This window comes from Malurus melanocephalus, unplaced genomic scaffold (genome assembly GCF_030028575.1).
Source record: "Malurus melanocephalus ecotype Western Australia unplaced genomic scaffold, MMel_1.1 scaffold_39, whole genome shotgun sequence".
NCBI classification, from domain to species: domain Eukaryota; kingdom Metazoa; phylum Chordata; class Aves; order Passeriformes; family Maluridae; genus Malurus; species Malurus melanocephalus.
In genome coordinates this window covers 3,384,625-3,412,541 of record NW_026623271.1, presented here as the reverse complement: position 1 = coordinate 3,412,541, position 27,917 = coordinate 3,384,625, and the positions used below count along the sequence as shown (strand labels likewise).

Sequence of the window (27,917 nt, the reverse complement as noted above, 5' to 3'; positions counted from 1 at the left end):
GCCGGACACGGACGAGCCCCCGGCCTCCCCCTGCTCACCATTGTGGTCCATGATGCGGCGCGGGGCGCTGTGGGAGCGGAAGGGCGCGGCCGGAAGCGGCGGGGCACGGGCGGGGCGCGGGCGGTGGAGCAGCGCTCCCTGGGCCCCGGCGGAGCGCGGCCGCCTTACACCGGGGCCCGAGGGGAATGGGCGGAGGGGAGCTGAGGTGCCTCACACCGCGGCCGGAGGGGAACGGGCGGAGGGGAGCGGAGCCGCCTCACACCGGGGCCTGAGGGGAACGGGCGGAGCGGAGCGGAGCCGAGCCGCCTCACACCGCGGCCTGAGAGGAATGCAGTGGTCCCGGGGTGCAGAGTCGCGACTGTTTGGGACTAGGAGGCCTGTGGTTTTGCGGGGAATGATGAAATGAAAGCATGAGAGGAGTCTTTGAGCTCAGGAGCCGCAGAGGCCCCGTCCAGCCGCCTTCAAACACACTGGAAAGATGTGACGCTGCATCGCGCTTTCGGCTGCTAATGGTCAGCGTTAAGTTTCAGCATGGAAATTGCAAATACCTGACATGCTGTAAAAGTGATGGAACACTGAATTGCCAGAGCACTTCGAAACTTCATGGAGCAGAGCTCACTGTCTCAAGAGAGGACTTAATGCAATTTCCATACATTTAGAATTATGTGATTCCTGTTCAGTGGGATGCTGAATGTTTGGATAGCACTGAACAAAGGCAAGAAATAAAACTAAGGCAGAGTTAGAAGTAAAAAATGGCCTTGAGCAGTCCTTGCACAACAAGTAGGATAACTCCAGGCACTTCAGATTGGTGGTTGTCTCACTAAAAGCCTCCTGGACTGGGATTTTGTCCRCCTACAGACAATGTCTCATCCTTTTGGCCTTAACATTTAAAAGCTGTCATTTAAGTCTAACATTTATCCGCACAGGGCAGAGAGAACCAGTTTACCTTTTGTCTTTATTGATCCTCAAAACAAGACAAGTGTGACACTGATCCCTTCATGATAAGCTTTATATCTCCATAATAAGAATATACAAAGAAACTACTTAAAAAACTCAAAAACAAACAAGAAACTCACAAATATACAGATACAAGGAGCATGGTTTCAGTATGCATAACTTTATTTTCTAGTTAATGGATACAATTGCTTTTCAAATGCAGCTTTTTAAAAGGGTAAAAAACTTAAAATACATCTCCAAATTTAGTATCTAACATGCAAAGACAACAGCAATACTCAAAATGCATATAAAAATACCTCKTCTTCATCCTACTGGAAAAAGATAACCACACCTAGTTACACTACTTAYGGATATTTGAATTAGTACAAAACTGTAGAGAATTTTATCTTCATTGAAAAATTCATTATTTTGGTATCCTTCAGTTTGCTGGGTACATAGAAAATTAAGCACATACCCACTTGAGAAAGGCATTTGAATGCATTCTGCACATTACCTCTTACACTTCCACTATAGGCTTGAGTGAAATGTTATTTTTCGGAAAAAGTTTAATATTTTGTGCCAGTTAAATTAAGGACAGATACAATCATGTCTGGAAGAAATATGCAGGCTGAGAATAAGTGCRTTTTATTACATTTTATCACAATCCCAGCTCAGATGTCATATTTGGAAAAGAACTGGAAGACTACTGAGTATTTAATTGCTTTTTAAACACCTGACAAGAACTAGAGAAAGTTTAAAAAATAATGTAAGCCCACATCTCYGTCAAGTAAGAATCTGTACTCAAACTTCACAGTGCAGATGTTGTCTTGAGAAAAAAATAACCACAATTTTTTACCATCTTTTCCCTAGAGTGTGTCCTGCTTTAACAATTAGCTGAAAGCTCACTCACCCGGTAGAACGTTTTACATAAAATRTACATCTGTTTCAGAAAAGCAATACAGCTTCTGAGAAACATGTCACTGGCCTTGTGCACTGGCAACAGCTCCAGTAGTCAGGTTAATAGGAGCTGGGGCCACAGCCTGATGGGAACTTCACGACAGCAAGGTGGGCAGAAGTGCCACCTCCTGTGAGAAATCTTCTCTGTGCAGTGTGATGTGGAAAAATTTGATGTAATCAAATAAAAAGAATTAAATATACTGAAGCTAATTAGTCCACATTGTTAAACTTAAAGGCATTTTATACCTGGGCATTTCTTACACTTTAGTTATTACCTGTTTCCTCACCATGCAGGAAAACCCTCACCAGGTTGTTATTTTTTTTTTCCATTTAAAAAATAATGTAGTGCTAAAAAATTTAAGGTAGCAGTCTGTTTTCCATCAAAATACATTTCTTCATGAAAATTCAGGACATTAGTTAAGGATTAAAGTTTTGCTGGTCAAATCTTTATCTTTTGTAAATTATTGCACTTGTGCATGATGAACTTTCAAATATAAAAGAAGAGCAGCAGTTTGATGTAGAATATTAAAAGAAAAAATCTCTATAAAAATATAACTATTCATTAAACAAAAAATACATCTATATTTCATTTAAAAAACCCACAMACTTCTATACTAGGTCACATTCTAACTTTCTTGCTTGCACTCAGTTTCAGCCTGTTCTACAGATTCCAYTCAACACCCAGGGACTAAGGTTTTCCTTAATTTACGTCATGATCTGCCTGTTGATGAAGATTATGTAACCTAGCCGAAATAATCTTCTGTGTGTCCTTCATTTAAGGGACAATCATTAATAGTAATGCATGACTTGCTACCATGGGATTAATACAGAGCTAGTGAACCCATATCCAAGGGTCTTTTGAAACTTATCCTATTTAAAGTATCATAGTAGTTCAGTGCTGTTTTCTCTTCATGTGACAGTTTCACCTGTCACCTTTTTCAGTGATCTAACAACCTGCAGCAGTTTAAGGAATTTCTTGAAAAAAATGATCATGATACATTTTTCAAGGCTTGTCAGCACATATTCTACACTAATGTTCTAGAATTCAAAGCCTTGGCCAGYTGGAACTCTCGCCCTTTTGCTGGGCATTGTACAAATACCGAACAAAAGGTTTGCCATCCAAAGATTTTGGTCTCTTCAACTCTCCTGGGCAAACCACAAAGCAGCTTTTCATCCTGTATACACTGATAAAAGGGTAGTGCAACTTCTGCCTGACTAGTCCCAAAACTGAGTACATCTTTCACAACAGTCTTCTGATTTTCGTTTTTATTAAAATGTATCATAGCAGAAAGTGCTTGCTGAATCAAGGTCCAGAATACTTCTGGGATGTTAGCTAAAATTTGGAGAGTTATAGAGATCTGTATCATTCAGACAAACAATCAGGGTCTTCTTCAAGTGCAAAGATTGGTTTCATAGCAGAAAATGCTGATATAGATAGTACTGGTGCGTGAATATTGCTGTGTGCTCACAGGTAGGAGTATCAGCAGTCCTTCAGGAAGCAAGTCGGCGCATAGCCTRGAGAAATGGGTTTTGAAAGGTGGAGAGAAACAGGCCATGGTTAGTTCAGCATATACACCATGTGGAAAAATTACATGTTTGTGTAAACTAAAAGCCCAGTGAAAGTACCAAGAGAGTAACTTCTACAAAATGTGTGGATTGTGCAAGAAGGTGTCTGCTGTGTTAAAAGGAGTAATGAAAGGGGGCGGTTGACTATCATTTTGGACTCTGATGGCTCAAGCCTTGCCACGTCTTCTTTTAGGCACCCAACTTGTATTTAGATATATTCTTAAGGCTGTGTAAGGTAAAAGCAACCCTAAAGCAAAGAGAGATAAGGAGATACTTAAGCAGATATAATCTACTACTATCTCAAGAAAACTTGACTTCCCCCACTCAGGACTGACATTCGGTAGCCAGAGAGGGTACTTATTTATGAAGACATGTTGAGGGCCATCCTCTCACARCATGACTCAATGCTACAGGCAGAGGGATATAGACACATTTGGTTCTAAAGTGCATACCTCTTCCTGAACATCAAGTTCATCATCAGGCCGGCTTGTTTCTGTGAACTCTATGGGTTCTTTAGACTCCTGCATGAGTGAAATCTTGATAGAAAGAAATTAAGAAACATGAGTTATGTATTGTCCATATCATTGAAACAGATTTTTTTTTTACTCTGAAGTACCTTAAAATAACTTCCACAACTTAGAAGAGTCTGTTCTTTACTGTTCCATGACAAAGATGATGATTGACTTCAGCTGAGAGAAAAATTASAGAGCTTGTAGGTCTTATAAATTACAGAGCTTGTAGGCCTGTCTYTGCTCACGTGACTAGTTATGGCTTTGTAAAAATAATAAAAACACAACCTATCGCTAAACTGCTATATAGCATTATGCAAATATTAATCTCTACTATAAAACAATTAGTATGAAAATGTTATAAAAAGTAAGGGTCCTATCCTAGTTTTCAGTAATACTACTTTTAATTGCTATTTATTCATAATACGGTAGCAGTGATTGCTAAGAAAGGAATTGTGGTAAAAAGAAAGGAGGACATTATAYGACCATTTTCCTAATGAGGGCCCACATCATTAAATGCTACAGAGTGTTCTGGTTATCTAAACAAACCACAGAACACAATGAGGAAATGCACAGAGAAGGGCAGTAGGAATGAACACTGGTGTGGAACAGCTTCTGTACACATCCACACCAAGTAGAATGAGATTATAGCTTTGATCAGAAGTCTGAACTGTTGGGAAAGGGAGCAGGAAATGATTATTCATTGCAGCTAACAATCCAGAATCCCAGCAGGTTTAAACCAAGCAGGAAATATTTGTCATATAACACATCTAAAATTAGAGAACCCATCTCCACAGGATATTGTCACAGGTTCCAAAAGGAGTATGACAGACACATTGAAGAAAACTCCATCTGTGACAATTACATATAATGTTCCAATGCAACTTCCAGCTGAGGAGGATCTTAAGACACCAGTTGTCAGAAATGAGCAAATGTGTCTTAGGATGAAGAGTTTTCCATGTGTGCTGTTTCTCCTGTTCTTTTTACTAACAAGCTCTTGGAGTTGACAGATCCTTCCTTTTATCTAGAAGAATACTCATGTACTACAGATGCTGCCCAATTTACTCCACTCACACTTTTTTTTGTATTACAGTTCTAGATTTCRAATGTGCCATGCTATAATGGAAACATCAAGAATGAGTGCTAGATGATAGAAGGAAGGGAAATGTACTACTGGATATCCTTACCTTTTCAAATATGGGATCCTGGTTGTCACTGTATGTCATCTGATTCCTTATGTAGAGCACAGCATCATGGACAGTCAAGAAAAATATGTCTTTTCTGACAGTGTCATCAAAGAAAGCACTCCGTTCCAGCTGAGATATAAGGTTGTCTGAATAAAAGGAAGTCATAACAGGTTCACACAATATTAAGTAATTTAAGAAATAAATGTCAAAATACATGGTTGCAATTATCAGAAATCAAATGTACAGCCAAATTACTCCATCAATTATAGTTTAGTTTTTACTTTTCCTTTCTATATTTCCTTTACACCCCGCCATTCTTTGTGTCCCAATGGAGGCCACAATGTTTATCAGTGTGACAATTCATATATTTATTAGTGCAGATGCTACCACAGACACATCTAGAGATCACTTCTCACCTTMATTTTATTCTCTGCATGAGCGACAGTAGAAATATTTGGATATTTACCTTGATATGAAGCAAAGTATACTCTCACATCAATTCTCTCAAACTCTTTAATTATCTAAAAAAAAAAAAAAGAAGTTTGCAACGAAGACATCAATAAATAAAGCCTGTRAGGAGAAAATATGTGTCTGTATGTATCTGTAATGTATAGGTATAGGTACACACAATTCTTTTCTTATTGTCTTCATTGCACATAGTACGTTCTATTTATTCATCATAAATAAGATACTGCTATACTTTGCTATACTTAAAGATCCAGTACTTAAGTACCTGGTTGCTGCAGTGGCCTACCTTCAACTATGTAAATGGAACTACCCATTTGAGTCACACAAATATCACTGCCAATTAGGGTTGTCATTCAGTTCTCATAATATGAATAATCATCTCTCCACGTGGGCCCAATTTTCCCCCATGAATGTGCAACACGATACAATCATTCGTGGGCACAGGCAGATTTTTTACACAGATATTTTCCCTCATGCAGTGCACCAGATGGACCTGTTCTTGGATGAAAAGGCTACATATGGAAAGAGTGATGACAATGGACCCTGTAGTCCGGTGTAACTAGGCAGAAGGCTRAAGCAAGGCACACACTACTCCTGTATTTCACTTAGCTTAAAARGCAGGAGACTGGAATCTATCCCTGGCTCCCTGATGGCAGGCAAGTCTCTTAGAATAGTATTTTCAGAGGTGRCTACTAACTCCATTCCCTTCTGCTAACTGATAAACTAGAGTAATCGTAAAGAACTGGTTTACAGATAGGCTAAGTAGTCCCAACTGTGAAATTAAGTTAGTGAAAGCAACATACAAAATATCAGAAAATACTAAAGACTGAACAATCTGGTCCTACACCCTTGCAACTGGGCACAAAAAAWTGGAAATACTCAGCCTTAATCTTCAAAGTCATTTCCTTCTTCCTAAATCAGGAATATTACCTTATTATGTACTGGGAGTTTGAAGATTAATTAATGAATCTTGATACTAGCCACAGAAAATACTATAAAGAAATTAATCATTCTTCCTTCATAATTAAAATAATATGGAATTAAGAAATAAATCTTGTGGCGAAAGACTGAACAGAGATGGTAAGACAAAATTTTTACTACCTCTGTGTTGAGTGAGCATCATCCTGTGCCCAGATTAAAGCAGGAGGCATGTGGAAAGAAAACATATAACTAAAATATTTCATAACATATGCATATAAGGGGACTAAATTTTGCAGTTAAATTTTTTGAGTACTTGGCTATGCAACCTTCATATTGTTCTTTTAATGCATTTTTTCCCACTTAAAATACACACACCAATATTCTACCTTTTGCTGTATATATTTTGATGGTATTTTTCAACAATACACTATTTAAAACTCAGAAATTAACTTCAGTTAACAGCTCTTGATTTACATACTACTGACAAGTTTCATTTTCATAGAACATAATAAAAAAATGCCCTTACCGTTTTTATTGATCTCACAGCTACAATATCCAAGAAGGTTACTGCTCCAAAATCAAGAATGAGACTGTGGATGGGCACCTTGGGGATGTTTACTTTGACTGGGAGTTCTGAATTCCAGTCCACCTGAATTTCTACTTCTTTGGTGGGAACTTGAAGATCCTGGTTGTCTTCAGGTTCCTCATCAGTCTCAAAAGCTTCGTTATTAATACCAGGCTCACTGATGATGCCATTCTGATGAGCAGATAATATATGGAATATTGAATTTAATCACGGGRTAAGTTTTGGAGTTACAAAAAAATACTTCCCTGTGGTACCTTCCGTTGAAAGAATTGACAAGACAGACACTTGTGACCAGTACCCCCTGCTCCCAATCCTGGCGCTGTGGTTAGCATAACTAATGCCATTTTATAAGGCAAGAAGCCATTTTCTATGGGTGAGCAGGTCATGTATTTGCTCCCTTTTCCCTCATTCTCAGGTCTTGAAGGTCCTGTGAACCAATTAGACAAATCAAACCCATTTCTTCTTCATCTCCCTACTGGCCTCAAGATTCCTGGGCACCAATCTGATCTTTCCCTTTCTTGCTGACCTTGAAGGTCCCAGGCAACAACCAAGTGTAGCTGATGACCCCATGACAGAACAGGGAAGCGTAACAGTGCACAGAGCACTGTCTAAGACAAGTCCTGCATGGGAAATTTGGACCAAAACCACTGCTGGACAGAGAGACCCTGAAAGGCCAGGGATGCTTTCAACGTTTTCTGATTTCTCTGAGAATTGGTGACTCCTCTTCTTTTATGTGATTTTTAAGTCTAGATTATGATTGTTGTATTGATACATCAAACCATGTATTCAAATTTCCTATGATCTGCAGAGGGGCCAGGTAATTAGAAATCCTAAGTTAAGGTAGGGTCTAGGTGATCAAAATTGTCATTTAAGTTGTATTGGAAATTCTATATTARGCTACTTATAAACTGTTCTACCATGTAATAAGTCACCCTTTTCATTCTATTTTAAAGATGAGTATAGAGTAATTAATAATTAAACCTGAACAAAAAAGCTGCAATTGTTAATACTTTGAGAAAAAATAGAAATAAATAATTTTAAAGGCCTACCTTCGTAGCTTTTAATTTTCCCTTCTTGACCAGCTTTTGTATTTTCCTCAGTGCTTTGAGTCTCTTGTTATATACCTTGACTGCATCAAATCCCACCTACAAAAAAAGGAACAAAATTATTTAAATTAACCTAGATATAATTCTGAGGAAATCTCAAGGATAGTTAAGAAGCTTCCAAACCCATCACCTATCACTTACTGTGGATTTGAGGCTGCTTTTCAGTCCATCAATGTTAGCATAAAAAATTGGACTTGAAAACTTGAGAATCTTCACACCTTCTGGTTCTATAACCTGTTGCCAAAGAATATAAGGTTAAACAGCAACAGCCATATTTTGACAAATAAGAAGCAGTTGAATTGTTTCAACAGTTCAACTACAATCTAATTTTATAAAACCAAACACGTATTTGTTGATAATTGAGGGGATTCAGTTGTTAGTACCTTACAGCCCCAGCATACAAAATGGGCTGACCATCTGGATGAAGATGATGCTGAAATCTGTTATCTTTGATGACTCCACTTCCAAATTCAAGTTGTGTACAATATGCAAGGCACCACTTTTTCTTACACTGACTTGTAGACTGAAGGGAAACAAGTCAGCAATGACTTACATTTTTGTAGTCCTTGACCTTCTTGTAGATGTCTGTGCCAGGAATGTTTCCAAAGCCTCCCCATGAAGGACTAACAGAAAAAAAGACAGTGAAAATAAATGTCATATATGGGCACTTACAGAATTGAAGGGATTGCTGAATACAAAGTGTCTTAGACTCCTGTAGTTTGCTTTCTAATGCCAAATTAACTGATGTGCAAAAGTGTTGCAATCTGTTTTGTGTCCCTGTAGTGAATGTGCTTTTTTAAAGACAAGGTACTTTGGTCTCAGCCTGCTTGCTGCACCATTTTAATTTAAGAGCAGAGTGAGCATCTTGTTCAATTGATTTCCCAAACTGGAAAAATATTTTTAAAGCAGATTAATTTGGTTTGAATTTAAAAAAACATTTTTTTACTCTGAAAAAAACTGATCACTTTTTTCCATTTCAAATCAACCAAAATACATTTACATTCTTTTCAGATTATGTAAATATTTTTGTCCAACCTTTTTAATTTTTATTTCAGTCAATAACAAAACCAAAATATTTTGCAGTCTCCAGATACGTATTTAACAGTTGAAGCAAATTCTTCTTAAGTTTCTTAAGTTCTTAAGTATGGCTTCATCTCCCCTCTACTTTGGTAACATCATCTGAGTGGAATTTGGGAATGTTTTTTTGAAGCTCTTCAAATTCCATTTTTTTAKAATCTACTACTGTAAAACAACTTTTTCAAGGCTTTATTTTTATGCATTTGCTGACAGTGCAACTATYCTTTGGTAATGCTGGTTACCATATTCTGTGGACTCCAAGCTGAAGGAAAGGAGTTGTGTTGTATTTTCAAATTGATGAAAATAACAAGATAACAAAATAAGGCTCTTCAAATYCACCTTTTCTCACCATTCTACTACCATATATTCTTTAAGCAGTTACAAATCATCCAGAAGCACAAWTTTTTTTCTTATTCTCATGCTTTCTCTTGCTCTTCTTTTACAGCCACACAACCAGTCTTGTAAGCAATAACTGAAAAGATMCTTGGCATGTGCAATATACTGTAGTAGTATTACCTGCTAAGAGTTACTATAATGATTAATTAATTACAGAAGCCAYACATCTGTTTATATTTGATCTAGAATGTTCCTATCCCTTTCCAGAACTCAGTTATGTGGGTACATAGAAAACATGTGGCTAAGTACCACCAGAGTGGCCAACATGATATGGAATAGATACTGAAAAAATAATATGGCTTCTGTTTTAACAGTGTAATTAAATGATAGCACACAAAGAGTGTCTGCTMTAAAAAAATAGATTTTTTCATTTCCAAATTTTTGTAAACCCACRGAGATATTCTGCAACAAATTATGTTGCTTTTCAGCATATTACTTTCCTTTTTYATAATATAAAACTAAGGATTATTTCTGATACTGTATTACTTACAACTGAACTCTCAGCACAACTGTCAGCAATCCAAACAAAAGGCCAGCAAGTAATCCCAAATCAAGTCCCAGAATGATSGATGCTATACATGTAAAGACCCAGATCATCTGGCAAAGAAATAAAAAATGTGAAGTATTTTCATATATAAAATGTTAATATACTGGTCATTCTAAAGAAACACTGGACCAGATAATATGAGTAGCAGATTTTAACTTTGGAAMTGAGTGTAGCACACTAGCAATTAGCTGACTTCCCTACAAAAGTCTTCTTCTTCCTCCAARATGCTTTTATCTATCATTGTCTTATTAGGCATAGTTAGCTTTTTAGGAAACAAGGGGGTTTTCTACATAACAATACTTTTTAAGGATCTAATTCCTTTGGTGAAATTAAAGGAGATACAGTTAAACACTGCATTTACTTATTTCTGATGACGGCAATTTTTGATAATTTTCCTTAAAAATTGGAAAAAAAWTTATTTTATCAAGATGTAAAATAGTGTAAGATGCCTCCCATGCAGACAYATAGGGAAGGGAGGGAATTTCTCAGAGATATCTAAGAATCAAAACTGTTGCAAAGAGAGATATTTCACATTAACAGGTTGATGGCACTTCTCTAAGATCTCCACTGAATATTCAGGCAGAACAGTTGAAGTGCACTCCTCAGTTCTTTCCTACTTCACTGCCCAGGCAGAACAGGCAGTAGACTCAATTTTTAAAAAAGCTAAGTGCTCACACTTCTCACTGAAGTCAATGGGATCTTTTGCCTATAAACCAGAAAATGATTGACTAAAATATTTCAGATCTAAGACAGGTACTGCCCAATGACACTAAYTGTAAAATCTAAGGACAGTAAGGACTGCATGGAAAAAATGTCTTCCATGCAAACTTTTCCTACCCTAAGARCCACAGTGAAAGTCTGTTCCACAGAAAACACAGTGGGAGATGTGAGCAAGTACCCTGAGACATGGTTATAGTGGTTCATAAGAAAAGTCTGTTCATACATCCCTGACCATGCCAAATGAATCCACATTCTAGCTTGGATTAGTGTTGCTACAACAAAAAAAAACCCATATTTTTCTGAGGACTCTCTGAGATTATTCAGGCAAATGGGGATGTTTATGTGGTAACAACATAAATATATGTACATGACTTAAGGAAAGGTCAGCTTTTCTGACTCATTTAAACTGTGCAAAAGATAAAATCAGAATGGTAAAGGCCATCTTTATTCTGCTTTGCAAGCCTTTGCTTTACATGACTGCTGTAAACTATGGAAATGAATATGAAAGAGTTATCACTGCACAACCTGATTGGCATCCTTACTGCAGGATATAGGGAATAAAGAAGATTAGCAGAACACTGACCTAAAAAYTTGGATTTTTAACTGACCTCATGGCATTTGCATTTTGAGGATGCACATAAAAATTTTCTGATGTTAACTCCTCAAAATCCTGTTAATGTGGTAGTTAAGATAAACTTGGATGGCATTAAAAGGTAAAAAAAAACCAAAAAACCAAAAGTGGATAAAAACATTCAGGAGGAAAAAAAATTAGGTTACTTACAGCGTCCACTTTATTCTGTCTCCACAGGCGGGGAACATCAAAGACTTGCATGAACATCCCTTTCAAGTTAGCTATGACTACAGCTGCCAACACAGACTGTGAAGAAAAATGACAAAAAGTGGTATTCAGAAGCAAATACGCTATTGAGAGAGTGCTCAATATTACACACTGTAAACCACAGCCCTGTCTGGAATCAGTCACCACAGTTTAAAGAGGGATGTTAATCTTATCCATCATAGTTGAGCATTTGGATTTGATGTGTCTGTACTGCAGAGGAAGAGTACAGTACCTTTTGTAAGGGCTCTAGCAATTTCCCCAGGGCAACAATAGAAATCAAAACGATCCCGGCTGAGATTATACCAGCAACCTGCAAAGAACAKCATTTATAGGAAATGAACTTACTACAAGTCTATCATCTGTTTCTGAGATAATAAAGAAAAAGGTACAAATAGTTGCACATTACATTTCTGTAGGAACAAGGAGATCTGCCAAAATGTCATTGTGTTTAGGCATATGTGGACAACCATTATCCACTTCAGCTAACACAAAGGGMATTTAATTAAGCAGGTAGTTTAAACAAACTCAAGGTAGTAGCTCTTGGAGGGGTTATGTTACATAGCCAGATGAATGGACCAGTTCATGTGTCAGCTGGAAAAGGAGCTGCTGGATAACCTGTAGTTTTTCACTGTTAAAAACTGCATAACTGTGGTATGGTAAAACAAAGTAGCTTACTTAACGTGAGAAAGATGGTCCATGGCTGATGGTGAATGGCAAATGGCAGAGCTGCTCAGGCCAGCACATGGAAGCTTAAAGATATCATGGCCAGCTAGGACAGATTTCCTCCCACATCCTACTGTGACAGACTCAGTCCTTTAATTGGGAATGAAGTTCTGGGGAACTAGAGATAAAAGATTTCTGACACGTAAGGTAACTCATGCTATGTAAAGCTTGATTGCCCTCTTCTGGCAGAGCTGCAAAAATGATTCACTACTAGAGYCGAGCTGCGAAGACACCTGTGGCTTTTCATGTGTCAGCTGGGACACATTTTAGGACTATTTTCATTGCACAGTGAAATCTGTGTACTATACAAAACTAAATTTACCTGTGCACAGTACTAGTAAGAAGAGGTCATTACCTGAGTCTTTCCACCAGTACTTTCTTGGACTGCAGTTCGTGAAAGAGCAGTAGTTGCAACAAAACAAGAAAAGGCACCTGAAAAAATGTTGCTGAACCCAAAGGCAATAAATTCCTGAAAGATAATTGGATGATGCTGTAAATACAGATGCCTGAAGACAGTTTTTCARTGGAGAATGACAGTAGCTTCTGCAGTAATTGATAATGTAGGTAGCACAATGATATTGAGAAGACTATGAATTAGGAATAGCTGTTAAAAGTTTACACAAATTCCTCTTGTGCCAGTGCAGCTACCTCTGTTTGGAAACCAGCACGAAACTGGTATATGTCCCCTGACAAAGACATASTCATCTGAGTATAATGGTGTTTGAAATTTACTTCCATCAGTGTAACCAAACCTTACATTTCTAATAATTACACTAKAGTAATTGCATCAAGTATAAATTTAACTCCCAGGTGTCATCAATGAAACAAATTATTTTGATCAGTACAATAGTCTGAGTTTAGACAAGCCTTTAACTAATGCATAGCATTGTATCACTATTAGAACTATTAAGGAATTTTGTAATAAAACACGGTTTCACTGAAAACTTCTAGTTTGTTAAGCTAGAAGTTTTTCACTCTAAGCATCCCAATGAACTCATGCTGAGTCGCAGGCATGATTCTCATAGATTTGCCTCAGGGTCACAGATGCTGGCACCTATTGATGGTGGTTCTCCTCAAGTGACAAGGGCCCTAGGAACTTTATGTCCTGGGATGTGGCCATTCCTCTGCTGGGAAATAAAGAATTTGGAAGCTGTCTGCAACCAACCCTATATAATTGACAGAAACATTATTTTCACCAAGCTGACACAGGCACGAGAGCTTTTCACTCACTGAAATCTTTAAAAAATAAAATTTAAGACTTGATTTTGACTGTCTCCCTTTTCTACAAAATTAAATTTCCTGTTTAAGTTTTTCATTTAGCTCCAACTACAAAAGCAGGGAAGTCATGTTCTTTAACAGAACAGACCTAAATTATTCATGCCTATTCCCATGTTACCACTGTGACCTGTGAGAAAATATTGGAAGTACAATTCCTTGTGTTTCTAGGTGTTAGTAATGTGAAAAAGAAGAAGAATTGTCTATGAAGACAATTTAAGCACTGGAAGATAATAGTATTAATCCATCCTTCAGAATTGTTTTACCACCTGCTTTTATGATGYTATTTTAACTTCTCCAGATCAAATAAACTATTTACCCATCATTCTGGGCTGTATGTAAAAACCTTTGCTCCATGTAAAATTCACGACATAGTAGAAACAAAAGCACTTTGCTTTTATAAACTAATACTTCTACTGCAATATCTTTGAAGMACACCAGTGCTGGCAGAACAACTTATTCAACAACAGAACCACATAAACAGCATTTCTAGGATTGGGTATTATTCTTTCAGATTTAGTAAACTGAAGGTTGGTGCATTGGGGGCAACTAACACCAAGTGTTACCAGATAGGGCCTTTGAGGATTATAAATTGACAAACAGAAGCATAATTTTCTTATAYAGTACAAAACAACATTTCCAAAATCAAACTTTATGTAATCCACTAGTGCTAAAATAAAGGACTCATTAAACAAAATACTCAGCTTATCTATTTATTATAGCRAGGGCATTTTCTAATATGCTCAAAGGATAAAATTCAGAATTACCATAGATGCTTTCTGACATTTTAATTCCATACCACGGGCAAGCAACATAACCCCCGGTGAAGACATTYAACAAATGCAGGAATCCTGTAAGAGCTTGTGATGCACTGCTCATGTCACATTCTAGCTATGTGSCCCTAGAAACCAATGCTTGAAGCAGTTCAGCTGTTTAGTGCACACAGCTATTCCAGCATGTTCATATCCTGGTAGGCTTACCTTTTGTGAAGCTGCAGGAGTGATCTATTAGGCTACAAGTACAGTTATATTGATGTAACTGCTGTCATGCTKAGAAGTACAATAATTTAATAACTGTAAAGTTCAACTGATTCAAATCCTGCAGGTAGACTAAGCCTAAATAAAGCTATCCAGAGCAACTTCTTAGCTTGACATTGCATTCCCCTGCCCCAGCTACACACCTCAAAATACTCCTTACAAGAGGAAATGGCCAGCTAAAGCTTGTCACCTTGACACCACCAGAAACTTCCCCTATGCAGTGCTTAGCCCATTCAGAGCTACTGCAGTCACTAAACCAGTACAGAAAGAATGAATTAGTATGAAAAGCCCATACTGAAGATGGATCTGGCTCATCTCTATGTGGCCATTTCAGCTACCTTTTTTCTCAAGAGTTGAAAAAACTTCTGCCAGATTTCAGTGCTTGTCTGAAAATGTGCGTGAATGGTGTTTCTTTCATTTGGCTACATAAGTCAGCATGAAACAACTTGCATTCACTAAATTTATAAACTGTTTTGGTTATACATACCTGGTTTCCATCAATAGCATAGTCATACTTGGTTGCATACACCTTCCCCACAGATACAGCRATAGCATAAGCAACAATGGCAATGGAAAAGGAGGCTGCTATCATCTGGGAAAACAGGCTGACATTTGGAGGCTCAGGAGGCAAAAATCTAGCATTTAGAAAACATATTAGTATTACCAACTTTGAYTGAATTCTGTTCTTACCAGAACTGTCAAGGAGTTTGAGGTGGAGGCATACAGGTTGCTTATAATATGAAGTGTAATGTTTCAAGTTAATAAAAAGGTGGAAACAGCCCATTGACATACAGAACACGCTTATCTAGCTCACCACAGCTCAAATCCTGATGCTATTAGTCAGCAACAAAGCTCCCATTGTTCTCAGMATGACTGAGATTTGGCCTTATGATAGCAAAGTGAAAAACTACATTTTTTKAAGCATTGAATAAAGGATGTATTGAATAGTATGATGAATTACATAAATATGTTAATGACACTTCATACTATTGTTAACATACTTTTTCAGTAAGATCCCAAAAGCATTTTATCCCCTACTGTGTTTCCACAAATTTTAATTAATCAAGCCCTGAATACCAAATGGAATGTGAAGGTTACTACTGTGAAGTGCTCTGAATCTTTCAAGTGAAAGTCTCTGCCACTGTAATCCTCAACATCCTTGCTCCTATGTGTATGGAAGTGACAAAGTTGATTGGGATAGCAGTAGTGGCACAAATATGAACCATAGTGGGATAACTCAGGATTACAGAAATTAAATCTATGCAGAATTTCTTTATTAACAATACTTTTAAAAAAAAAAACAAAATTATTTTCCACAGTCGTATAGTCACTTCATGAGCAGGAAGCAATTAATTTGCAGACAGACTTCATGAATTAGATAGTCATTCCTAAGCCCATTTTACAGAAGAAGGAAAGCTAGGCAACATATTTAGGTAGCATAATTGATAGAGCCAGAAGTAAAACTGAGGAAATCTCCAGACCTGAGTTCTAAACTCAGTTTACAGCTCTCAATGTTTCTTTTATGCATTTTTTCTTACTACAGTCATTTTTAGCCATTTAAAATAATACCTTTTTTTCCAAAAAAACAAAGATACTCACCCTCTTGGAATGCTCTTAACAATGCCTGCATTGTATTTTTTTTCCAAGTTGGCAGCATATGAAATGCCAGTGGCTACTATTGTCTGTAATAAAACAAAAATTTTTAAGACTTAAAAAGAGTTCCTGTCATCCTGYAGCTAGACCATCTACTTTATGCTTCTTTGCTTACCACAATAACTTCTATTGGTATGGGTATAGGTATCTTGTGTTTGAACCGGTCGTTTATTTCTTTAACAACCATGCAGACAAAAATGGTGAGGAGTCCAGCAATWAGATCTGCAACATTGGTGGTACCAATTTTTTCAAATGTTTCAACGAGAGTCTGAAAAATAAAAATGATAACATAAAACACGCCCATTCCCACTTAAAGRATGTGCAAATACTCATGAGGTGATCCAGATGCATGGAGTTTTGGAGAAGGCCAAGTAACTTCTTTGTTCAGGCCTGGAGAAGCCTTAGGACAACGCAGTGTCAAGGTGRTACAGAATCAGTAAATGGATTTGACAGATAATTTAATGGAAAAAGCATAACAAAATGAAAGAGTTGTCCACATAGGGGGCTTCTGCTTCCCAATTTTAAGGCAATTAATAGTAAGTAAAAAGAACTAACTCACTACCTGTGTTTTATCTCTACCTGCATTGGAGCAAGGAAGGGAAGATCTGTAGCTTCTTCACTTTGACAAGTGAAGGAAGCAAGGAAGATCCTCATTTTTCTAGTCAAAAGAGAGGTCGCAGACCCATGGGCAAAACTCTGGCTCACTACATATGGTCTGTGCATTACATGGTTCTTATTTCCACTGCTGACATGCAAAGAATGAGTGTGACCACATAAGTCCTGCCAGGCTATGGAGAATCCTGCACTTCAGAAAAGCAGTCACTAAACCTCATCTTACAGTACATTTACCCTCCCAGCAGAGTTCAGCYCCAGACTGGAATGCTCACAACTGGGCTGCAATAGGCAGCTCCCTTCTCTACCCTTCCTGTGCCCTTGCTTGACCCTATTGTTTATTACAAATAATTGCACAGAGAAAACATGAAGGGATGATTACAGAAAAGTCACAAATAATCCTCTGTCCTCCTCCTAAGCATCAGGGTAGTTCTCACTTGCCTCCTGTCTCCAAGAAAACGTAATTATCCCATGTAATTATCCCAATGAGGCAGCTGTAACAGAATGATCTGGTAGAAAATGGGTTAGAAACAGACTTCTTTCATCCTGGTTAGCTCCTCCAGTAACGAGCTTTTGGTTTAAACACAAGGGGAGGTTTGCAGCAGCAGCACCACTCCAACCCTGCTGAACAGACTTTGGTTTTGAGTTAAATATGTAAGTGCTCAATCGGGTATGTTTTCTAGGTTAAGGAAGAAACCCTCCTGAAACACTGAATCAGATGCCCTCACTTGGTTGACTGAAGCTATTGCCCATTYTACAGTCTACCATGGATGCCATAAGAATGGCTGACCACCTCTTGCACTGCTTCACCTCACAGCAGAACAGCAACTTCTAACKTTGGTTGTGGATTTTGCTCATGTTGGATGCTTGGTGTTGCAGTTCGTTAAACAACACTGTTGAAGCAAGTCCAAAACTTGCTGAAGCAGACACAGCAAATCACTGGTTGAGCAGACCAGAAATAACAATTTCTTTGCTCTACATGCACTTGCAAACACAGTGACCTGACTCACCTGTAAGAACACAGAAGCTTTGAACTTTAACCTAAAAAGTCAGCATCCCACTCAGGCTTGCTAGTGCTGGAAGAACCATGTAGATCCTTTTAAAAAGTGTGTTATACTAAATGTACCATCCATTCAATAAACATAAAAAAGAGATGGGAAAAAATGCTGCATTAACAAGTCCATCACTCTGCCAGGTCTGCTCTAAGGTCTATTATACAGTACTTTGTCTCATCTAACTTTCCTTGCTCTGAGGGAAAGAGTTTTCATTAATACGGAAAAAAACCCATAAGATAATATTTTTTTACCGCCACAAATAATCCTCCAGATTTCTTTTTAATTTTTTATCTTGCTATTTATAGTCATATTCATCCTATTATTGTTAATCTAGATGTCTGTTGTATTTTTGCTAGTCTGGTTGCCAGAATTGGCACACAAAATCTCCAAATACATTTTTTTTTACAAGAACAGCCTCTTTTAGAAATCTGCTATTCTTATATGAAGTGCTRTGGAAGATCTAAAATACTGTGGACYTGGATAGTTTCATGCTGAAGTCAGTGATAAAAGTGAATAATTTTCCTGGGAAAGGATACTATTTTGTAATACAAGACCTCTAGGAATTCAGTATTTCTGTAATGCAGACATTTCTCCATTTGACCATGTTTTGTAAAATCAACAAATGGAGTTGTGATAGTAACACTCAGACTCACATTTGCTAACTGATAGGTACCTGGCCAAAGGGTGGGAATCTGTATCCATTAGGTATTCAAAAGCATGGCTACAAGTGTGAAATGGAGAATGACGTACCAATTTAAGTGTAAAGAGCCTTTGGACTGGCCAGCTTTGGGAGATGACCTGACATGGTTAGTAAATGATCAAATGTCCTTCACAGTAAGTGAGAAAGCAAGGAATGGGACAAATTCCAGAAGTGAAGAACTGTTTTAGTGCATAATCACCTTTAAACCTCATGTGAAAAACTGCTCTGTCTGAAAAAGACTTTAAGATTAAACTTTCTGTSTGGGGAACTCCAAAAGTAGCTACTTAGAGCCCCACAGCTATAAATGAACAGCTGCAGATCTTCATGGAAGTGAAAATTAAATGAATGCCTTATACTTACCATGTATGAACCATCCCTGTGTGAAATGGAAGCAGGAGATAAGCAATTATATTTTAAAAAAATCTGTCATGAAACCAAAGCAGATAAGAAGGGGATACTTACATATATTATGGAAAGGACACCATTATAATTTTTAGTTGAAACATTCAGAACTATTTTCAATTGTGACACMAGCACTTGAAAAGCAGCTGCAGTTGTGAATCCCCCAACTAGTGGATCTGCAAGGTACCTCACAATGAAACCAATCTGAAGGACTCCAAATATAACCTGGAAAAATCATGAAGARTAACAGCTTGTTAAACAACAAAAGGGTACACTTTCATTTGGAGCTTTCTTGTGCTTTGTTTTTTCTCTTTGTAAATGCAGTCTTAAACCCATATTTCCCCCATTTCAGCCTARTGTAGCTTAATATTCATCCAAGAATGATCCTTAGTATCATTCATCCAAGGAAATAAAGGAGACCTGAAGAAACGTGTGAACAGAAGTTCAAGCATATGCACCATTAGTACTCAGTTTCATGYAGGTCTTCTGGTCTGCAACCACAAGGCTATTCTACTCCCTGTGCTCCCAGCCATGCTGTCACAGATTCTGCACAGGATAAGAAGCTCTTAGAAGTTTGCAGTAACATTTCCTCATTTTTGCATTTTATTACAGAAAAAATGTCTGACTGCCCTAGTAGGTATGTTCCTGCCATTAAAATTAAAGCAGTGTCAACCTTGTGTCTTCAAGTCAATTATTTTACCTGTAAAATTCCAACYAGGAACGTGAGAGTACTAGCAATGAGTACTCTCTGTGCATCTCTGGATTCAGTGTCTATCAGTGCCCCAGTGCCATTAATCCCTGTAGCATTACTGCCTTCTATGAGAAAATTCTCATCAGGGGCCATGCTCAATACAACAGATCCCACCATTAAACTGACTACTGGGAATGGACCTGTAACAACAAACAGAACACATTAAAGTTTAATAAACATTGAAAATAAAAAATTTGTCAGATTAGGCAAGTACTCSAAGTCAGAAAAACCATGTAATATTATAATTGGGGTACATTGRTAGTATTAGGGGGCCAGGAGCCACAGGCACTGCGTACATTACACAAAAATACTGCTCCTTTAAATACTGCTCCATTTTAAAATAATTCATGTTGTACATACAGGTATGGTCTCAGTTTCATGCTTTGCTTAAGCCAATYTAGGGCTGTAGCAAGGCCAAAAGGGGCAACATGTTCAACATGCTCAAACCACCTCCCTCGTATCAGCATCACAACAATACAACCCAGATCACCAATCCAGGTGAAAGTAACRTTTATTTCATTAAGGTTTGGGTTTTGTTTGTTTGCTTGCATTATTTTGGTTGATTGATTTTATGGKTTTTTTTGTCATGGTTAGTTTTCAGCTGATCCAGTGCTCCGCATAGCTACATGGTCAGGAATCCCAACAACCATGATTGTGGCAGGAACATGGTTCTATGGGTAGGACCACAGCTTTTCGCAGTAGTGTGCTATTAAATTGGCTAAAGATGACTGAAACGATACTTTGGGCAAGATACAGAGAAAGTGATCAGCAAAACACAACTGAAAAGTAATCATATTCGTGGCAGCTATCTACTAAAATTATGCAGAAAAGGAAAATATCACTAAGTGTCTTAAAGAAGGTTAAGTTAATTTTATAGATACCTCATGATACTTCATGAATAATAGCACTGGGAAAAGCATAAAAAAGGAGTGTTTGATTATGTAGAAAGTAGGAATGCTGCTATAAGTAGACATAACAAGTCAGATCTGGATAGCAAATGTGAGCTGCTTGRTAGGGTAGGAAGGGGCATTTAAAGTCAAGAAAACATACAGAGGCATTTGATGCAGCAGAGAAGAAAGCTGATGAAAATGCATAGTATCATGCCAAAGCTCTGGGAGAGGAAAACAATTTGTTCTTAGTAGATATGAAGAAGGAAAGACTAGATTTTGTTAGAATGAAGAAAAAGGACCTTCAGTTATCAAGCTGTAACAAGAATTTCAAATGTGAGAAATGACAGGAAGAAAACCTCATATTCTGAAGAAAGTATTCAGAAAGAATCAACAAAGTTTACCCATAGCCTTGATGTGAGGACCTAGAGTGAGGCTGGAGAGGATACACAGGTTCTGGGTCTCCACGACAGGCAAGAAGATACTGTCCACAGTAATCAAAAAAGGATGCAAGTAAGGCTTGTAGAGAAGACTAAAAGAGATCTGTTTTAGCCATCTTGAGCTTTAGTTGATAGATAAAATGTCTGTCATTCGCACTGCCTAGTGAGGCCTTGATCTCATAATTTCTTGCATAGAGTGTATAGCCAAAGACAAGATTTAAAGTTCAGCGCAAATTCAAGCAAAAAGCAGGGGCACAACTGAAGTTAGCTATTATGCACAATTGCCTGTATAGAGAAGAAATAARCCTTAATTTTCCCAGATCCACCAGTATTAATATTTACCACATCCAATTTGTTTCAGAAAATAGTTATATTGTATGAAATAGGAGTGTCCACAGTAAGAATTAACACTTTGTAATAGATAATTCACTGTAACTTGAACACATGCAGTTACCAACTGAGATGTGCCTTGATGTTCCCAGGAAAAAGTATGTCAGGATGGGAAAAAAAGCAGAATAGAGACCATATCCAACAGGGACTGCAACCAGCAAAGCATATGCCAATCCTGAAATGATAGATGATCAAAATATCACTTTAAGATCTTGCAGCAATATACTATCTTGTTAGAATAGACTTTCAGAAAGATTTATTGCTTTTGCCCAGATGAAATTTAGAATATGTTTTGTCTGTAAACCAGTTGCAGGCCCACGTGTAAGTACCAATGACCATAAATTACTCTATCCCGTGCTGGCAGGTGGGTGAGTAAGTACTGGAAGATGTTCCTATCTTTGCATAGGTAGCCCAACACACAGGCTGAGACAGGAAACTTAAGTGGAGAACATTGTTGCAAGAATGCCTGCCTCTGTGAAAAATCCATCWAACCCATCTCATTTTAAAGAAGCACAAGGATCCTGTGACACTACCTTCAGCAAAGATCTTCCAGCTCTGACACTCTCTTCGGAACTTTTGTCAGGAAAGAATCACTTTGTTTATTACTCAGGTCACCCCCTGCCTGGGGCAGAAGTTTGTAATGCTTTTTTTCTGCCAGTCTCTGCCTTCCTAGCATGCTCCAAGGGAACAGACAGGAGGGAATACTTGAGGCTAATCTGGAATGYGTAAACTGTTTTCTTTGTTCCCAATGTAAATCTTTGTTCCCTCCTGCAAACACTTTATTTCCAYTGAAGGAAAATGTGGAGCTGACACAGCTATTTTTGCCTGCTGCAGTCCTTAAAAGTTTGTGAAAATAGTATAAAAACCTCTATTGAGATGAAAGAAATGAGTGTGATGAATGTGTCAGGTTTATAGTTAGYCCTGTCTTAGATTAATGCTGCCTCAGGCAGGATGGTTCTGCCTTCTGAGTCTTTCTTAAGTAGCTTAACTRATTTCTGTTTATTTCTGCCACTTTCCTATTTGTTCATCTACTGAAAGCTTTACTAATAAATGGAATAAGGAAGTAAGGAAAACTTAATATTGCAAGCCATGTAAATATCCATCAAGTTTATTTTTTTTAAATGTGAATATGTCGCCACCTCCTTGAGGRTTGTCTTCTGCAGATACCTGAACAACCTTAAGAGATTAATTTTAAGGAGGAGTAGATATCAAGGCTGGATCACTTCAGGGTAATAACTAGCYTTTTGTAGGCAGTTACAGGAGAGCTGTTGGCTTGGACAACCAAGAAAGAGAAATAAGACCACACAATCTATCTGATTTATCGCAGTGTAATTAAAATTTTAAATATCAAAATGAATACTCTCTGAGAAAAACGCCTGGGAAAAAAGATAATTATATCTTGGTAGCACATCAAAGGAAATTTAAATCTTCCASACAAGGAAAGAAAATGGAATAAATAAAAACCATAAATTATTTATTGCAAAATAATACCTAATATCTAGTATTAAATAACAAGCCTCAGATTTGTAATTCCATCTGCATAACGTCCCTGTGTTCGGCCGGCTMCCTCATAGGAACGTCCTGGAGAGCCGAGTGCCGGCGTGCCTGGCTTTACCTTGCAGGGTGGCAACGAGGCCGGTGCTGAGCCCCGAGATGATGTCGCTGATCAGCCACTCTTTCACCCGGTAGTTGGGCAGCCACTCCAGGATGGGCAGAAAGGACTTGGCAATTTGAAAGGCTCTTTTTCTTGAACATCTGCGAGAAAACAAGTGATGAGCACACCCCCCAGTGCTGCAAGTGGAGCGGCCCAAGAACCCCAAACTGACAGAGAGCTAAGCTGATGCACATTTAAATTTAAGAGGCAGTGATAGTCACGGTCTTGTCTTCCAGACAGTGACGGGGCACGCACTGGTGTCAAAAGCGCGCTCCCTGAAGGAAGTATCCTGTGGGCAGCTGAGATAGGCAGGGAAACAGGGATGCGTCTGCCCGCAGTCTGGCGAGTGGGGCACTGCATCCCTCGGCRGGTGGAGTTTGTGGGCGCCGGGAGCGCGCATCCGCCGGCGCCCCCCGGCTCCCTCCCGCCGCACGGACCCACCTGCAGGCCGCCTGCGCCCGCTCGCGGAGCGTGGGCGGCAGCGCCGGCCGCCGCTCRTTCTCCTCCTGGAAGCCGGGCTCGCTGTAGATGGGCCGCGCCACCACGTAGTGGCTGAGCTCGGCCAGCGGCTCGGCCGCCCGCCCGCCCGCGGCCATGGCCCCGCCTGAGGCGGCGGGCGGCGAGCGCGGGCCCCCTGCCGGCCCCGYCGCCGCGCCCGCGGCCCCGCAGCGCTGTCCGCGTCCTGAACCGCGGCTCCGACGGCTCTGCCCGCGCCCGCTCCCCGGCCTGGGGCAGGGCGAGCCGGCCCCGCTGCAGCCGCATTTATACGGCCGCCCACGGCCCGGCGCTTTATTTACGGGGAAACACAGAGACCCGGCTCCGGGCCGGCCCGGGCGACGCCCCCGGCCGCCCTCCCCCCGCAGCCCCGGTGCCCCCTCGTCAGCCCTGCTCGGGCCGGCGCTCCCCGGAGCGACCGCCCCGACCCCGCCCGTGCCCTCGGGCGGAGGCTGCACTTCAAAGGCGGCGGCCCGCGGGCGGGCGTCGGGGGAATGGCTGTGGGCYGTGCGGAGCGGGGCTGGCTGCACGCACACCCGCCGACAGGTGATGGCCTGTCCCCCGCACCAGCTGCCCCAAGAGCCACCTGCCGCTGGCGGCCGGCCAAAGTGCTCGCTGTTAAGGCGAGCCTGAGGGGGTGAGATAGGACCAGCCACTCAGTACACTGCTTGGCCCACATAGAAGCCTCCTTGGAGTTCCCAAAATCCTGCTGTGTCCCATGACCCAAGGTTTGGGCATCATCTCCATGCATAGATACAAATACCTAACAAACAGCATCTGCTCTCCAAATCACCCCAGGAGTCTCGGTGGGAAGACGTGGCTCAGGGCCTGCAGGCCCTTTGCGTCACACCTGAAATGACAGAAGGTCGCCCAGGGCTGCGGCTTCTGGTTTGCTCAAGGGGGTTTTTAGGGTATGAGCTCCTTGGCAGCCCTGCTGTAATTTATGATTACAGATAGGACTGGGCTGAAAGAGTCAGTCCTACATGCTGAATACTCCTGGCTACCTTTCAGCTCTTTCCCCTTACATACAGAAGACAACCTCGCAAAGATCTTGGACGAGTGAAGCAAAGCACATGTCCTCCTYACCCAGGAGACTTTTTGAAATAAGAATCAGTGCCAATGTTTCAGTCTACACCAAAGAGGCACTGAGGGCACACAGTGAGGGTATAGYACCAAGCAAAATATTTGTTCAATGAGCTACTCATGGAGTTCATTTCAAAGCAATTCAGTATAGTCCTAGCTTCACATATGTTGAAGCCAACATTACTAAAATGGAAAGATGCTACTTGCAGGAAGTACTTTTTGTACCTGCGGTCCAGGTTTCCTCATTCTGCAACTGGCTTCCTCTCTCCTGCACTGTAAGAAAATCTGGGTAAACTGCTGAATTGTTTTGATGTGAGCACTGTTGTATCCAGCAGTAATGCAGCCAGCCTCCAAAAAARAAGTCCCAGCGTTTTGTAGGAACCTGTAAGAACAGCACTCGAGTCAGTAAAAGCTGCCAGTTCATATCTAGAGGAATAAGGAAAGTGGTCTGATATAAATGCTACTTAATTAGGGTGGGAAAGCTTTCAGATTTTCTCATTAGCAGATAAGATATGGGGAAATGGAAGTAATATTGAAAGAGACATATTAGACAYATACTAAAGCACATACAGAAAATTGAGCTGGCATCAAAACTGAGTAATATATCAAGTTAGAATCCACTCCAGATAAAAATGGGGCATCATGAAAAGCAATTTTAAAATATAACTATGAAAAGCTGTTATGGTAATATCATCTTAGTTCTAAAATTAATACAAAGAAAATGCAATTACTCCAGCAGGCATAATGGCTTCTAGACTAATCATTAAAGCAAAGAACAACAGCAAAAAAATTTGCAGGAACCCAAAGTAGATGCCCTGCACTTACCACATAAACTCAATTTTCAGGACTGGCTGTGTATTACATATTATTTTCTCCTAGAATACTCACAAAATGAAATTATCTTATTATGTATCTAACTAGGATTTTRGAGGAGAGCTGCTTGATATCAAGAGGAAAAGACACCGTACTGAACAGGTAATTTACACAGGAAGACTATACAGTCAGAAGAATCTGAATTGACTATGACTCACASTTCTTGCAAATTTGTTTCCTGCAGCACATCTGCCTGAACAGTACTCCAAGCTTCAGCACCTCAGGTGATGAGATGCTGTAGGAACATCTGCAGGTGATGTACAGATAAGAWCTCCATAGGACCATACATTTTGGCAGGACGGAAGCATGCAAATTCAGACAAGAGGTCTCAAGAAAAAAATATCTCCATCTTTGTAACACAATGCATTTACCAGAATTTGAAAAGACAATTATTTGAGGAAGAGGCTAAAAACTGTAAACCCTAGCTCAGAATGGATCCCATGCACAGACACATCTGTGTCAAAGCRGTGCAACATTTTTCTGAACCGTGATGTTGCTGACCCCATTCAGAATGCACCTCCCTTCCTCTTACCTTTCAAACTAGAAGGCAGGCTCTTCATTTTTCARCATTAGCTTTTTTATTTGGTTGGGCGGTGATTTTTTTGTGGAGGGCCTTTTGTTGTTTTTTTTKGGGGGGGAGTGTGTTTAGGTTTTTTTTAGCTTGAMATTTGCATCAGTCTTCTGAATCCTCCTGTTTACCTTATTATTTGCTATTTTCTGATTAGTTCATGTTCATTTTGTACTTGGTATGAAACAAACAACCTAGGACAGATACACAGCTTGTTTCCAAGACCCCTACTTCATTGCATGCTCTGTTTCCTTAGACCTCTAATGCCTAAGTCATGTCTGGAGACAAATCAAAGCCAAAGATCTGTTCTTATTGGCCAAGAATAACAGTTCCTCTCTTCCTTCCTCTCACATTGTCCTTTCCATATGCTGTGAAACTCACAAGAAAGGAGTAGTTTAGCACGTTCTTCTTCTACAGTCACAGGAATATGSATTTAAACATCACACTTAGTAAGATGTAGCATATGGTCTCACCAACTAGGTGAGAAGTTATTACACTACCTTGCAAAACACAATTATCACCAAAGCTACTGCCTCTTCTGTGTTTTCAAAGACAAGAATAAATCAAATCGGGCTACACAGTCTGATCTCAACCAGCAGGATAAAGGGTTAAAGCTACGTAGCCTTGCAGATATGCATTTTTGACAGCAGCAATCGGTATCCAATTTCCAGACAATTTTGAGAAATCCTTCCCATATTCATGTTCCCTAAGAGCTGGTTTTGGCATCTCCTCCCTTCCAACAGGCACACTAGAGCTAATACCTAACTCCTACTGGTCACTAAACATAGTGGGGAGGTTCCCACTCACTAAACCCTGGTGCACCCAGGTGTGTTTGAGAGCCCAAACATCCCAGATGTGCTTCATGGAGACTGAGACCACCTTCAGAGAGTCCTGCATGGAATCCTTTAGCATGTAGAGTGTTCAGTTTTAGAACTATGYTTTCAGACATACCACAATTAATGCACAGAGCAGAAAGCAGCACCKAGTACTAAAGGACTGGAATGACATAACTGAGAGCTGATTTTCCAACTTATGAGTACAATTACTTGTATTAGGTTGCATCAGGACCCAGATTACAGCTGCCAGGGAGATAAGCACTGTCTAAAGGCAAGGCAAAATGACAGTTTCTGTCCCAAAGAGTAAATTCAGAATTTCAAAGAACACTCGAGAATTGAAGCAGTCATGTAGCACTTTCACTACATGAAACTTTACTTTTCACTACAGTAACTTTACATTTGGAAAAACAAATGTTATTTCAATGCTGAGTGAAAAACTGAGCTCTCACCRTTTACAAGAAGCTAAGAAAGCACAATGTCTTTTCAACGAGGCTACGTAGCCAGGGACTACTGTGGCAGCAAACACAGGGAGTGCTAATGCAAGGGCACATTTTCAGGAAAGACCATGCACRATTTATGTTATTAAAGAAGATACATTGTCAAATGTTTGTTGTAAAAATAGAAACAGGGAAAAACATCCTGCCTAGCTACAGGTGCTTTCATTTAAGG

The 27,917-nt window shown here is 39.5% G+C and overlaps 2 protein-coding genes across 3 annotated transcripts in view; both read right to left on the bottom strand.

Annotated features, from left to right (window-relative positions):
* CBLL1 (Cbl proto-oncogene like 1) overlaps positions 1-84 on the bottom strand; it is a 10,837-nt gene extending 10,753 nt beyond the window's left edge. For both annotated transcript variants that reach the window (XM_057364538.1, XM_057364539.1), the window contains exon 1: positions 39-84. In XM_057364538.1, coding sequence (XP_057220521.1) covers positions 39-51 — 13 coding nt within the window. In that variant the 5' untranslated portion in view covers positions 52-84. The remainder of the gene's footprint in view (positions 1-38) is intronic.
* A 1,014-nt stretch (positions 85-1,098) lies between these two features.
* Positions 1,099-23,989, bottom strand: SLC26A4 (solute carrier family 26 member 4). The gene is made up of 20 exons (XM_057364537.1): positions 23,835-23,989; positions 23,355-23,494; positions 21,804-21,914; positions 19,972-20,162; positions 19,332-19,496; positions 16,618-16,770; positions 16,449-16,531; positions 15,337-15,484; positions 12,893-13,006; positions 12,047-12,124; positions 11,758-11,853; positions 10,200-10,306; positions 8,790-8,859; positions 8,378-8,470; positions 8,180-8,275; positions 7,071-7,301; positions 5,622-5,676; positions 5,156-5,301; positions 3,912-3,995; positions 1,099-3,408 (listed from the first exon to the last, which is right to left on the bottom strand). The coding sequence occupies exons 1-20, from the start codon at positions 23,987-23,989 to the stop codon at positions 3,385-3,387; spliced, it is 2,340 nt and encodes a 779-aa protein (XP_057220520.1). The 3' UTR covers positions 1,099-3,384.
* Positions 23,990-27,917: the final 3,928 nt, after the last annotated feature.